The sequence below is a fragment of the Heterodontus francisci genome, chromosome 32 (genome assembly GCF_036365525.1).
Source record: "Heterodontus francisci isolate sHetFra1 chromosome 32, sHetFra1.hap1, whole genome shotgun sequence".
NCBI classification, from domain to species: domain Eukaryota; kingdom Metazoa; phylum Chordata; class Chondrichthyes; order Heterodontiformes; family Heterodontidae; genus Heterodontus; species Heterodontus francisci.
In genome coordinates this window covers 7,251,235-7,266,528 of record NC_090402.1, presented here as the reverse complement: position 1 = coordinate 7,266,528, position 15,294 = coordinate 7,251,235, and the positions used below count along the sequence as shown (strand labels likewise).

Genomic DNA, 15,294 nt, shown 5'->3' with positions numbered 1-15,294 from the left:
GGCAGGGACCTGGGGGTTCATGTGTATAGATCTTTAAAGGTGGCAGGGCATATTGAGAGAGTAGTTAGCAAAGCATATGGGATTTTGTGGCGGCACAGTGGCGCAGTGGTTAGCACCGCAGCCTCACAGCTCCAGAGACCCGGGTTCAATTCTGGGTACTGCCTGTGTGGAGTTTGCAAGTTCTCCCTGTGTCTGCGTGGGTTTTCTCCGGGTGCTCCGGTTTCCTCCCACAGCCAAAAGACTTGCAGGTTGATAGGTAAATTGGCCATTATAAATTGCCCCTAGTATAGGTAGGTGGTAGGGAAATATAGGGACAGGTGGGGATGTGGTAGGAATATGGAATTAGTGTAGGATTAGTATAAATGGGTGGTTGATGGTCGGCACAGACTTGGTGGGCCGAAGGGCCTGTTTCAGTGCTGTATCTCTAAAAAATAAATAAATAAATAAAAGATAATGAGTACAAAAGCAGGCAAGTTATGCTGAATTTTTTATAAAACTCTGGTTAGACCACAGCTGGAATATTGTGTCCACTTCGGGTTGCCACACTTCAGGAAGCATGTGAGGGTCCTTGTAAGAGTGCAGAGGAGATTTACCAGAATGGTTCCAGACGTGAATTTAGGAGGTATGATCAGTAAGTTCACAGATGACACAAAAATTGGTGGTGTCGTAAATAGTGAGGAGGAAAGCCTTAGATTACAGGACGATATAGATGGGCTGTTTTTTTAAAAAATTCATTCATGAGATGTGGGCGTCACTGGCCAGGCCAGAATTTATTGCCCATCCCCAATTGTCCTTGAGAAGGTGGTGGTGAGCTGCCTTCTTGAACTGTTGCCGTCCATGTGGGGTAGCTACACCTACAGTGCTGTTAGGAAGGGAGTTCCAGGATTTTGACCCAGCGACAGTGAAGGAACGGCGATATAGTTCCATGTCAGGATGGTGTGTGACTTGGAGGGGAACTTGCAGGTGGTGGTGTTCCCATGCATTTGCTGCCCTTGTCCTTCTAGTTGGTAGAGTTCGTGGGTTTGGAAGGTGCTTCCTCAGGAGCCTTGGTGTATTGCTGCAGTGCACCTTGTAGATGGTACACACTGCTACCACTCTGCGTCGGTGGTGGAGGGAGTGAATGTTTGTAGATGGGGTGCCAATCAAGCGGGCTGCTTTGTCCTGGATGGTGTCGAGCTTCTGGAGTGTTGTTGGAGCAGCACCCATCCAGGCAAGTGGAGAGTATTCCATCACACTCCTGACTTGTGCCTTGTAGATGGTGGACAGGCTTTGGGGAGTCAGGAGGTGAGTTACTTGCCGCGGGATTTCTAGCCTCCGACCTGCTGTTGTAGCCACGGTATTTATATGGCTACTCCAGTTCAGTTTCTGGTCAATGGTAGCCCTTGGGATGTTGATAGTGGGGGATTCAGTGATGGTAATGCCATTGAATGTCAAGGGGAGATGGTTAGATTCTCTTTTGTTGGAGATGGTCATTGCCTGGCACTTGTGTGGCGCGAATGTTACTTGCCACTTATCAGCCCAAGCCTGAATATTGTCCAAGTCTTGCTGCATTTCGACACCGACTGCTTCAGTATCTGAGGAGTCTCGAATGGTGCTGAACATTCTGCAATCATCAGCAAACATCCCCATTTCTGAGCTGATGATTGAAGGAAGGTCGTTTATGAAGCAGCTGAAGATGGTTGGGCCTAAGACTCTACCCTGAGGAACTCCTGCAGTAATGTCCTGGAGCTCAGGTGATTGACCTCCAACAACCACAACCATCTTCCTTTGCGCTAGGTATGACCAACCAGCGGAGGGTTTTCCCCCTGATTCCCATTGACCTCAGTTTTGCTGGGGCTCCTTGATGCCATACTCGGTCAAATGCTGCCTTGATGACAAGGGCAGTCACATTCACCTCATCTCACCTGGTAAGATGGGCGGAGCAGTGAGAAATGGAATTTAATCCTGAGAAGTATAAGGTGCATTTTGGGAGGACTAACAAGGCAAGGAAATATACAATGAATGGTAGGACCCTAGGAAGTACAGAGGGTCAGAGGGAGCTTGGTCTACTTGTCCACAGATCACTGAAGGCAGCAGCACAGGTATATAAGGTGGTTAGGAAGGCATATGGGATATTTGCCTTTATTAGCCGAGGCATAGAATATAAGAGCAGGGAGGTTACGATGGAGATAACGTAAGTTAGGCCACAGCTGGCGTACTGTGTACAGTTCTGGGCACCACACTATAGGAAGGATGTGATTGCCCTGGAGAGGGTGCAGAGGAGATTGACCAGGATGTTGCCTGGGTTGGAGCATTTCAGCGATGAAGAGAGACTGAAAAGGCTAGGGTTGTTTTCCTTAGAGCAGAGAAGGCTGACGGGGGGACATGATTGAGGTATTCAAAATTATGAGGGGCATTGATAGGTTAGATAGGAATTAACTTTTTCCCTTAGTGGACGGGTCAATAACCAGGGGGCATAGATTTAAGGTAAGGGGCAGGAGGTTTAGAGGGGATTTGAGGAAAAATTGTTTCACTCATAGGGTGGTTGGGATCTGGAACACACTGCCTGAAGAGATGGTAGAGGCAGGAACCCTCACAACATTTATGAAGTATTTAAATGAGCACTTGAAACGCCATAGCATACAAGGCTACGGGCCAAGTGCTGGAAAATGGGATCAGAATAGTTAGGTGCTTGATGGCCGGCATGGACACGATGGGCCGAAGGGCCTGTTTCTCTGCTGTATGACTATGATGAATTTTAGCTACAAGATTAGGTTGGAGAAGCTGGGGTTGTTCTCGTTTGTGCAGAGGAAATTTGGGTAAGACTTGATATAGATGTACGAGATGGTGACAGTTTAGATAAGGTAGACAAAGAAAAGCTATTCCCATTAGCTGGTGGCACAAGGACTAGGGGACACAGATTTAAGGTTTTGGACAAGAGATGCAGGGGGAATGTGAAGAACTCTTAAAGTACCGGATGGTAATATGACCTGGAACTGCTTGCTGCCTAGAAGGATGGTGGAAGTTAAGACGATCAATGATTTCAAAAGGAAATTGGATGGGCACTCGAGGGAAATAACTTGCGGGGCTACAGGAATAGAGTGGGGGAATGGAACTTTCTGGATTGCTCTGCAGAGAGCTGGCACAGACTCAATGGGCCGAATGACCCCCTTCTGTGCTGTAATGATTCTGACCAGGAGCAGCACAAAGAAAAAATCTATGCCAAAATTATTTCCCATTTTTGTTTTCCTGACCCTGGTTAGGTTAGTTCCACTATCTGAGTTTTATTTGTGGAAACAGTCACCTGGCAATGCTAGAAATATTGTGTTTTGTTTCACAGTTGTTGGTCTGTCCTGTCTTTTGTATGTATGTTTGGTAGGTGTACTGTGGCATGTAAAGACTTGCTCTTTTGGCCTGCAAGCAGACAGTCCCATTCTTGTTTAAATTCTGTTTACATTATTGTAGTTTATGGTGATTAAGCTGGGCATAAGGACGCCACTTAACGTTAACATTGGCTGAATATGTAACTAATTGCTACATAATATGTTGCCAGCAAATCTCCTGTGCTGTTGCTCTTGGTAAGGCAGTTCCATCACTAACTGGAAGCTGGTTAAGTGGTGCATCTAGACCTACTATCAGTTACACACACCAAGTGAAAGATTTATTTTGTGAAAAGTATTCAGTGCAGATGCATAACACTATTATTGAGTCGTAATATACTTGTGTTTACACTTCATCTGTGGGTTCCAGTGCCACTCTGGGACTTGGGGACATAATCTAAGTTGATATTCCAATGCAGTGCTGAGGAGTACTGCAATGTTAGATGTGCAATCCTTTGGGTGAGATCATAAGCCGTTGTTCCGTCTGTCAGTCCTCCTGGTCAGGTGAGCACTATTTGGCAGTATTTGAAGAAGAGTAGCAAGTTTTCAGAGTGTTCTGGACAACATTTCTACCTCAAACAACACTAAAGACAGATTAATCGATCATTCATCTCATTGCAGCTTGTGGGGTCTTTGTGCAAGATGGCTGCTGTGTTTGCACTCACAAATAAACGGACTATAGAAATTAATTTATTATGCCTGAAGTGCGTTTGAAATGTTTGAGAGATGTGGTGAGGTGCTATATAAATGCAGGTCTTTCTTTTGTGCCTTGTTGCATGATCTATTTTTGATTTTACTCTTGTCTTCCTTTAGTAAATTATCAAGTGGTCACCAGTTGGGGCAATTAATTTGTTTGTTCCATTTTGCTCCTTCAGAATTTTGAGCGTACTGTTTCACAACAGAAGGGGGAGTTGGACTATCTGACAGAGCAACTAAGGCAGTTTCAACAGAAAAGGGACAGGGACAAAGAGGCCTTGAAGAAAGCGACAAGAGCTCAGAAGCAGCGAGCAGAACGCAGTGAAGACGCGGTTGAGCTGCTCAATGCCCAGCTTATTGACAAGGTGACCAGCTACAGCCAATGAGGAGTGTTCCATACCGGAATTTAACTGAATTCTAAAACTGATTATTTAGCAAGCAAGCTCAGTTGAGCCACACCAGTTGTTTAAAGCAGGTAATGAAAGGCAGAAAGATGCCTGTCACCTCCAAAGGTAATTGTGAGGAGACTCCTTGTCTTTAAATATGGCTATTCGAGGTATTGGAACACATGTGGGCAAAGTAGCTAGAGCTTTACCCTACACTTATGACCCTAGAGATTTTGCACTGGTTGCATTCCATATCGAGTATTAATATTCCTCACCAAAAAATACGCCCAATAAGATAATGAACCTGTATTATCTCTAGCTTTGTTAACACTAGTTGATGCAATTGGAATTTTTTCTTCAAAAGTAGAGTTGTCAACTTCATGTAAGCTGAACAATATTTTTTGGTACAGGATATTATATATATTATTTCTCAGTTGCTTTATTTAAAATGTACTATGTTCTAAAATGTCATTTCCAGTATTAACCTTGTTTGGTTGGTTTGTCTATAGGAGTCGCAGCTGGCAGACGCACTGGCAACAGTTGAGACGTGGAGAAGTTCTCATAACAAGGTGATAAAAGAGAAAAGTCAACTGGAGCTTGAGATCTCCGTCTTGAACAGGTAAGAAAGCTGAAGAAATAAAGACCAGTTGTGCTATTCAGTTTTACCCCTCCTCCTATTTGACTTTTGAGGAGTATTTCAACAGTGCATTTATAGTGATACCAGTACTTGCAGTATCAATTTCAGCTAGGCAGTACTTCATTTATACTGTCTAGCTTGAGTGGAGTTCTCCCACTCAGTTGGGAGGGGGTGGGTGGAGGGGTGAGCTCTGCACATGTTTGCCTCCAACCTTGTGCAAAGCTTCTCTGCCAACTGTTGAAATGTTTTTGAAAAGTGGATTGGGTTGTCTTAATACTGAGTAAACTTAACCGTTTATAAAATGTTCAGCGATACAACTTGAACCCATACAACCATAGAAAATTACGGCACAGAAGGAGGCCATTGAGCCCATCGTGTCCATGCCAGCTGAGAAGAAAAAAAAATAGAAACTAGCTGCTCAATCTAATCCCACCTTCCAGCACTTGCTCCATAGCCTTGCAGCACTCCAGGTGCATTTCCAGGTACCTTTTAAAAGAATTGAGACTTTCTGCTTCCACCACCATTCCTGGCAGTGAATTCCAGACACCCACCACCCTCTGGGTGAAAAAGTTTTTCCTCATGTTTCCTCTAATCCTTCTACCAATCACCATAAATCTGTACCCCCTGGTAATTGACCTCTCTGCTAAGGGAAACAGATCCTTCCTGTCTACTATATCTAGGCCCCTCATAATTTTGTACACCTCAATTAAGTTAGCCCTCAGCCTCCTCTGTTCTAAGGAAAACGACCCTAGCCAATCCAATCTTTCTTCATAGCTGCAACTTTCGAACCCTAGCAACATTCTTGTAAATCTCCTCTGTACTCTCTCCAGAGCAATTATGTCCTTTCTGTAATGTGGTGACCAGAACTGTACGCAATACTCCAACTGTGGCCGAACCAGCGTTTTATTCAAAGTACGGAAAGTCCTCATCAGGGAACTTCTCTTTGCTGATGATGCTGCATTAACATCTCACACTGAAGAGTGTCTGCAGAATCTCATCGACAGGTTTGCGGCTGCCTGCAACGAATTTGGCCTAACCATCAGCCTCAAGAAAATGATCATGGGACAGGGCGTCAGTGATGCTCCATCCATCAATATCGGCGACCACGCTCTGGAAGTGGTTCAAGAGTTCACCTACCTAGGCTCAACTATCACCAGTAAAATAAAAGCAAAATACTGCGGATGCTGGAAATCTGAAACAAAAACAAGAAATGCTGGATTCACTCAGCAGGTCTGGCAGCATCTGTGGAAAGAGAAGCAGAGTTAACGTTTCGGGTCAGTGACCCTTCTTCGGAACTGACAAATATTAGAAAAGTCACAGATTATAAACAAGTGAGGTGGGGGTTGGGCAAGAGATAACAAAGGAGAAGGTGCAGATTGGACTAGGCCACATAGCTGACCAAAAGGTCACGGAGCAAAGGCAAACAATATGTTAATGGTGTGTTGAAAGACAAAGCATTAGTACAGAATAGGTGTGAATATACTGAATATTGAACATCAGCAAGTGCAAACCTGAAGAAAAACAACCTGAAAAAAACAGTGGGTAAGCAAACTGAACAAACTAAGATGAAATGAAATAAATGCAAAAAAAGATTGTAAAAAATGTAAAAAGGAATGCAAAAAAAGGGAAGAAAAAATGACTAAAAATGAAAGTAAAGTGGGGGGCTGTCATGCTCTGAAATTATTGAACTCAATGTTCAGTCCGGCAGGCTGTAGTGTGCCTAATCGGTAGATGAGATGCTGTTCCTCGAGCTTGCGTTGATGTTCACTGGAACACTGTCACTGACCTCATCTCCTCTGGAGATCTTCCCTCTACAGCTTCCAACCTCATAGTCCCACAACCCCGGACAGCCCGCTTCTACCTCCTTCCCAAAATCCACAAACGGGACTGTCCTGGCAGACCCATTGTGTCAGCCTGCTCCTGCCCAACTGAACTTATTTCTTCCTATCTAGACTCTATCTTTTCTCCGCTGGTCCAGTCTCTTCCCACCTACATCCGTGACTCTTCTGACGCCCTACGTCATTTTGACAATTTCCAGTTTCCTGGTCCCAACCGCCTCCTCTTCACTATGGACGTCCAATCGCTCTACACCTCCATCCCCCACCAGGATGGTTTGAGGGCTCTCCGCTTCTTCCTGGAACAGAGGCCCAACCAGTCCCCATCCACCAACACCCTCCTCCGCCTGGCTGAACTTGTTCTCACATTGAACAACTTCTCCTTCAACTCCATGCATTTCCTTCAAGTAAAAGGTGTCGCTATGGGTACCCGCATGGGTCCTAGTTATGCCTGTCTTTTTGTGGGATATGTCGAGCATTCTTTGTTCCAGTCCTACTCAGGCCCCCTCCCCCAACTCTTTTTCCGGTACATTGATGACTGTATCGGTGCCGTTTCCTGCTCACGCCCCGAACTAGAAAACTTTATCAACTTTGCTTCCAATTTCCACCCTTCTCTCACCTTTACATGGTCCATCTCTGACACTTCCCTTCCCTTCCTCGACTTCTCTGTCTCCATCTCTGGGGATAGGTTGTCTACCAATATCCATTATAAGCCCACTGACTCCCACAGCTACCTCGACTACACTTCTTCACACCCTACCTCCTGTAAGGACTCCATTCCATTCTCCCAGTTTCTCCGTCTCCGACGCATCTGCTCTGATGATGCTACCTTCCATGACGGTGCTTCTGATATGACCTCCTTTTTCCTCAACCGAGGATTTCCCCCCACTGTGGTTGACAGGGCCCTCAACCGTGTCCGACCCATTCCCCGCACCTCTACCCTCACCCCTTCCCCTCCCTCCCAGAACCGTGACAGGGTTCCCCTTGTCCTCACTTTTCATCCCACCAGCCTCCATATCCAAAGGATCATCCTCCGCCATTTTCGCCACCTCCAGCGTGATGCCACTACCAGTCGCATCTTCCCCTCCCTTCCCCTATCAGCATTCCGAAGGGATCGTTCCCTCCGCGACACCCTGGTCCACTCCTCCATTACCCCCACCACCTCGTCCCCGTCCCAGGGCACCTTCCCTTGCAATCGCAGGAGGTGTAATACCTGCCCATTTACCTCCTCTCTCCTCACTATCCCAGGCCCCAAACACTCCTTTCAGGTGAAGCAGCGATTTACTTGTACTTCTTTCAATGTAGTATACTGTATTCGCTGCTCACAGTGTGGTCTCCTCTACATTGGGGAGACCAAGCGCAGACTGGGTGACCGCTTTGCGGAACATCTCCGCTCAGTCCGCAAGCAGGACCCTGAGCTTCCGGTTGCTTGCCATTTCAACACTCCCCCCTGCTCTCATGCTCACATCTCTGTCCTGGGATTGCTGCAGTGTTCCAGTCAACATCAACGCAAGCTCGAGGAACAGCATCTCATCTACCGATTAGGCACACTACAGCCTGCCAGACTGAACATTGAGTTCAATAATTTCAGAGCATGACAGCCCCCCACTTTACTTTCATTTTTAGTCATTTTTAGTTATTTTTTCTTCCCTTTTTTTTGCATTCCTTTTTACATTTTTTACAATCTTTTTTTGCATTTATTTCATTTCATCTTAGTTTGTTCAGTTTGCTTACCCACTGTTTTTTTCAGGTTGTTTTTCTTCAGGTTTGCACTTGCTGATGTTCAATATTCAGTATATTCACACCTATTCTGTACTAATGCTTTGTCTTTCAACACACCATTAACATATTGTTTGCCTTTGCTCCGTGACCTTTTGGTCAGCTATGTGGCCTGGTCCAATCTGCACCTTCTCCTTTGTTATCTCTTGCCCAACCCCCACCTCACTTGTTTATAATCTGTGACTTTTCTAATATTTGTCAGTTCCAAAGAAGGGTCACTGACCCGAAACGTTAACTCTGCTTCTCTTTCCACAGATGCTGCCAGACCTGCTGAGTGAATCCAGCATTTCTTGTTTTTGTATCACCAGTAACCTGTCTCTAGATGCAGAAATCAACAAGTGCATGGGAAAGGCTTCCACTGCTATGTCCAGACTGGCCAAGAGAGTGTGGGAAAATGGCGCACTGACACGGAACACAAAAGTCCGAGTATATCAGGCCTGTGTCCTCAGTACCTTGCTCTATGGCAGCGAGGCCTGGACAACGTATGTCAGCCAAGAGCGACGTCTCAATTCATTCCATCTTCGCTGCCTCCGGAGAATACTTGGCGTCAGGTGGCAGGACCGTATCTCCAACACAGAAGTCCTCGAGGCGGCCAACATCCCCAGCTTGTACACACTACTGAGTCAGCGGTGCTTGAGATGGCTTGGCCATGTGAGCCGCATGGAAGATGGCAGGATCCCCAAAGACACATTGTACAGCGAGCTCGCCACTGGTATCAGACCCACCGGCCGTCCATGTCTCCGCTATAAAGACGTCTGCAAACGCGACATGAAATCGTGTGACATTGATCACAAGTCGTGGGAGTCAGTTGCCAGCGTTTGCCAGAGCTGGCAGGCAGCCATAAAGGTGGGGCTAAAATGTGGCGAGTCGAAGAGACTTAGCAGTTGGCAGGAAAAAAGACAGAGGCGCAAGGGGAGAGCCAACTGCAACAGCCCCGACAAACAAATTTCTCTGCAGGACCTGTGGAAAAGCCTGTCACTCTAGAATTGGCCTTTATAGCCACTCCAGGCGCTGCTTCACAAACCACTGACCACCTCCAGGCGCGTATCCATTGTCTCTCGAGATAAGGAGGCCCAAAAGAACAAGACCACTTAGTGGCTGCAGCCTGTAACTACAGCATTGTCAGGATCTTTTTATACAGTGATTTTCCATGTTAACTGATTACATGGGAATTTTCAATATTAACATAGTGTGAGCAAAAGTTGTGAACACATTAATTTTGTGCACTAGAAGTAAGCACATAGACAAGGTTTTTAAATACAATATACAGATAATTTTCCTTCCGGCAGCCGCATTACAGATCTGCTGGATCAAACTCATCATGTGGAGGACAAGGCTCGAGGAGACATGGAGTCGATGATGAACAAACTGCACAAGATGTCCTCGGAAAGCACCTGCATCAAAATGGAGAATGAGACAATGAAGGTACTGTACTCCCTTGCTCAAAGCTCTCTATTATAATGTACCTAAGAGAATGTTATAGTAAAGCCACTGACATTGCTGAAATGATTAATTTTCCAATTATGGAATCTGGGATATCTTATTTTCCAATTGGTCACAATCTTTTCAAAGTCACTTGGGTGATGCCTGTTGCTAGCTGCATTTTTGTTGGCATTCACAGCCAAGACAATGCAAGGTTTGATCCTTAATACTGAGTGATTGATCCAATCTGGCTCCTGTAGCAATAAAGGTGCGGCAGTGGGGATTTATTGGTTAAAGAGGGGAGGGATCCAGATTTTAATGAGTATGTCATTAAATAACTTTTATATTATTTCCAGTTTTCTGACTTTATATTTGCTGATAACCTAGAAATGCTTTGTGATGTTTATTAATGGTGGACATTTAATTTTTGCCAAACTTTGTAGTCCCATATAAGTTGTCATATTGCTGTTTAGAAGGGAAATATAATTTTTAGTGATCAGCTGCTACCCCCCTACAAACAGGATGGAGTCAGTTGCAGTTAAAATGTTGCTCATAATGAATTGTTGCAAATGTGATTCATTGTGATACCCTTTTGTAGGAAGACCTAGTTTAGATTTCATTATCAAAACTTTGTATATGATAGAGATTAAATGCTAATTTAGTCTGTTTAATTTAATTGAGGGTGGTGCAGTGGTTATGTTACTGGACTGGTAATCCAGAAACCTGGACTAATGGAAGATGGTTGTGGTTGTTGGAGGCCAATCATCTCAGCAGGAGATCACTGCAGGAGCAGTGTCCGAGGCCCAACCATCTTCAGCTGCTTTATCAATGACCTTCCCTCTAACATAAGGTCAGAAGTGGGGATGTTCACTGATTTCACATTGTTCAGTGTCATTTACAACTCTTGGTGCATGCAGTCCATGAATGTATGCAGCAGCATCTGGACAACATTCAGGGCTGGGCTGAGAAGTGGCACGTATCTTTTGTGCCAGGCAATGACCATCTCCCCTTGACATTCAATGGCATTACTATTGCTGAATCCCACACCATCAACATTCTGGGGGTTACTATGGACCAGAAACTTAACTGGACCAGCCATATGAATACTGTGGCTACATCAAATCAGAGGCTGGGAATTCCGTGGCGAGTAACTCACCTTCTGACTCCCCAAAGCCTGTCCACCATCTACATGGCACAAGTCAGGAATGTGATGGAATACTCTCCACTTGCTCCAACAACACTCAAGAGGCTCGACACCATCCAGGACAAAGCAGCCCACTTGATTGGCCTCCTTTCCACCACCTTAAACATTCACTCCCTCCATCACTGGGGCACAATGGCAGCAGCATGTACCATCTCCGAGATGCCCTGCAGCAGCTCACCAGGACTTCTTAGATAGCACCTTGCAAACCCACGACCCCTCGACCACCTACAGGAACGAGGGCAGCAGGCACATGCAAGTGGGAGCACCACCACCTGAAAGTTTTCCTCCAAGTCCCTCACTGTCCTGACTTGGAGCGATGTCACCGTTCCTTCATTGTTGCTGGGTCAAAATCCTGGAACTCTGGCTCACCACCACCTTCTTAAGGGAAATTAGGCAAGGGCAATAAGTGCTGGTCTTGCCAGCGACGCTCACAACCCATGAATGAATAATAAAAGAAAATCCAAAGAATGAGAGTTCAAATCCCTCCATGGTGATTTGAAAATTTGAATTCAGTTTATATAAAGAAAAATCTGAATAAAAAGCTGGAATCAGTAAATGTGTCATGGGATTGTTGTAAAAACTCAACAGATTCACTAATGACCTTTAGGGAAGGAACACTGACGTCCTGGTTAAATGTGACTTCAGTCACACACCACTCTGAAGTGATGCAGCATGCTACTCAGTTGTATCACCACTTTCTCAATGGGCAATAAATGGTCACCTTGCCAGCAAATTTTTAAAAACTTAGTCCAGCAAGATACTGCATTGGGAGCAGTGAGAAGATTATGATGACTATATGCTTTAATCGTGTCATAATTGTGAAAAATATGACTAAGCGAGCCAGCTAACTAGCCAATTACTGATATAGTTCACAGATCATCGGTGAAATTGAAATAGAAATTGGTGCAAATAACATTTTGGATTAATCAGCATCTAAAATTGGTTATTTTGGATGCAGACCTGTGGTTCATGAGTCTTTTTTTCTTTTTGGTTCTGATTGACTGGCTGTATATTTTCATTAGTTTACAGTACTTGCATCTGTGTCAACCATGTATATGTCATATACTTTTCTTCATCTGGACCTGTAATTTGTAAATATTATGATGACAAGGGCTGCAGGAAGTCTTGAGAAGTCAATCCTATTGCATTTACAGGTGCAGATCCAGGACACCTGAGCTTTATGTATATCCAGTTGCTGGAGTTTTGTTTTTTCTGTTTCCTCGTGGAAAGGATTTAGGAATTATTTATGTTTAGGTGTTTTTAAAACAGTGAATTTGTTCCAAAAGTCATATGCTGCAGCTACTGAGGTGGGGGAAATTTGAGATGTTAATCAGCCAGGCATTGAAGGGGCTTCCTGACTCCTGGAATGGGGTAAGGGGGGAATGAACAGGGGTAACTTTAAGCACTTTGTTATCTTGTCTCCAAATAGCCTAACAAAAGCCCACATCTGTCCCACCGGCAGGACAGACCCAGCAGAGGTGGCAGCACAGTGGTATACAGTCGGGTAGGAGTTGCCCTGGGAGTCCTCAACATCAACTCTGGACCTCATGAAGTCTCATGGCATCAGGTCAAACATGGACAAGGAAACCTCCTGCTGATTCCCACCTACTGCCCTCCCTCAGCTGATGAGTCGGTACTCCTCCATGTTGAACACCACTTGGAGGAAGCACTGAGGGTGGGAAGGACACACAATGTACTCTGGGAGGGGGTCTTCAATGTCTATCACCAAGAGTGGCTCGGTAGCACCACTACTGACCGAGCTGGCCGAGTCCTAAAGGACATAGCTGCTAGGCTGGGTATACGGCAGGTGGTGAGGGAACCAACAAGAGGGAAAAACATACTTGACCTCGTCCTCACCAATCTGCCTGCCGCAGATGCATCTGTCCATGGCAGCATTAGGAGAGACCACCGCACAATCCTTGTGGAGACAAAGTCCCGCGTTCACATGGAGGATACCCTTCATCGTGTTGTGTGACACTACCACCGTGCTAAATGGGGTAGATTTCGAACAGATCTAGCAATGCAAAACTGGGCATCCATGAGGCGCTGTGGGCCATCAGCAGCAGCAGAATTGTACTCGGCCACAGTCTGTAACCTCATGGCCTGGCATATCCCCCACTCTACCATTACCATCAAGCCAGGAGACCAACCCTGGTTCAATGAAGAGTGTAGGAGGGCATGCCAGGAGCAGCACCAGGCATACCTCCAAATGAGGTGTCAGCCTGTTGAAGCTACAACACAGGACTACTTGCGTACCAAACTGCGTAAGCAGCATGCGATAGACAGAGCTAAGCACTCCCATAACCAACAGATCAGATCTGAGCTCTGCAGACCTGCCACATCCAGCCGTGAATGGTGGTAGACAATTAAACAACTAACTGGAAGAGGTGGCTCCACAAATATCCCCGTCCTCAATGATGGGGGAGCCCAGCGCATCAGTGCAAAAGATAAGGCTGAAGCATTTGCAACAATCTTCAGCCAGGGGTGCCGAGTTGATGATCCATCTCGGCCTCCTCCTGAAGTCCCCAGCATCACAGATGCCAGACGTCAGCCAATTCGATTCACTCTGTGATATCAAGAAACAACTGAAGGCACTGGATACTGCAAAGGCTATGGGCCCTGACAATATTCCAGCAATAGTACTGAAGACCTGTGCTCCAGAACTTGTCGCACCCCTAGCCAAGCTGTTCCAGTACAACTACAACACTGGCAGCTGCCCGGCAATGTGGAAAATTGCCCAGGTGTGTCCTGTACACAAAAAGTACGACAGGTCCAACCCGGCCGATTACTGCCCCATCAGCCTACTCGCAATCATCAGTAAAATGATGGAAGGTGTCATCAACAGTGTCATCAAGTGGCACTTGTTTAGCAATAACCTGCTCAGTGACACTCAGTTTGGGTTCCGCCAAGGCCACTCAGCTCCTGACCTCATTCCAGCCTTGGTTCAAACATGGACAAAATTGCTGAACTCAAGAGGTGAGGTGAGAGTGACTGCCCTTGACATCAAGGCAGCATTTGACCGAGTATAACATCAAGGAGCCCAAGCAAAACTGGAGTCAATGGGAATCGGGGGGAAAACTCTCCGCTGGTTGGAGTCATACCTAGCGCAAAGGACGACGTTTGTGGTTGTTGGAGGTCAATCATCTCCGCTCCAGGACATCACTGCAGGAGTTCCTCAGGGTCGTGTCCTAGGCCCAACCATCTTCAGCTGCTTCATCAATGACCTTCCTTCAATCATAAGGTCAGAAGTGGGGATGTTTGCTGATGATTGCACTATGTTCAGCACCATTCGTGCAACTCAGATACTGAAGCAGTCTGTGTAGAAATGCAGCAAGACCTGGACAATATCCAGGCTTGGGCTGATAAGTGGCAAGTAACATTCGTGCCACACAAGTGCCAAGCAATGACCATCTCCAACAAGAGAGAATCTAACCATCTCCCCTTGACATTCAGTGGCATTACCATCACTGAATCCCCCACTATCAACATCCTAGAGGCTACCATTGACCAGAAACTGAACTGGAGTAGCCAGATAAATATCGTGGCTACAAGAGCAGGTCAGAGGCTCGGAATCCTGCGGCGAGTAACTCCCCTCCTGACTTCTCAAAGCCTGTCCACCATCTACAAGGCACAAGTCAGGAATGTGATGGAATACTCTCCACTTGCCTGGATGGATGCCGCTCCAACAACACAAGAAGCTCGACACCATCCAGGACAAAGCAACCCGCTTGATTGGCACCCCATCCTCAAACATTCCCTTCCTCCACCACCGACGCAGTGTGTACCATCTACAGGATGCACTGCAGCAATGCACCAAGGCTCCTTAGACAGCACCTTCCAAACCCGTGACCTCTACCAACTAGAAGGACAAGGGCAGCCAATGCATGGGGACACCACCACCTGCAAGTTCCCTGCCAAGTCACACACCATCCTGACGAACTGTATTGCCGTTCCTTCACTGTCGCTGGGTCAAAAT

General features: G+C 46.0%; 1 protein-coding gene across 6 annotated transcripts in view; it reads left to right on the top strand.

Annotated features, from left to right (window-relative positions):
• The window catches only part of odf2a (outer dense fiber of sperm tails 2a), a 120,599-nt gene that overhangs the window by 44,733 nt on the left and 60,572 nt on the right, over positions 1-15,294 (top strand). For all 6 annotated transcript variants that reach the window (XM_068012130.1, XM_068012127.1, XM_068012128.1 and 3 more), the window contains exons 11-13: positions 4,235-4,420; positions 4,951-5,060; positions 9,982-10,117. In XM_068012130.1, the coding sequence (XP_067868231.1) occupies positions 4,235-4,420; positions 4,951-5,060; positions 9,982-10,117 (432 nt within the window). The remainder of the gene's footprint in view (positions 1-4,234; positions 4,421-4,950; positions 5,061-9,981; positions 10,118-15,294) is intronic.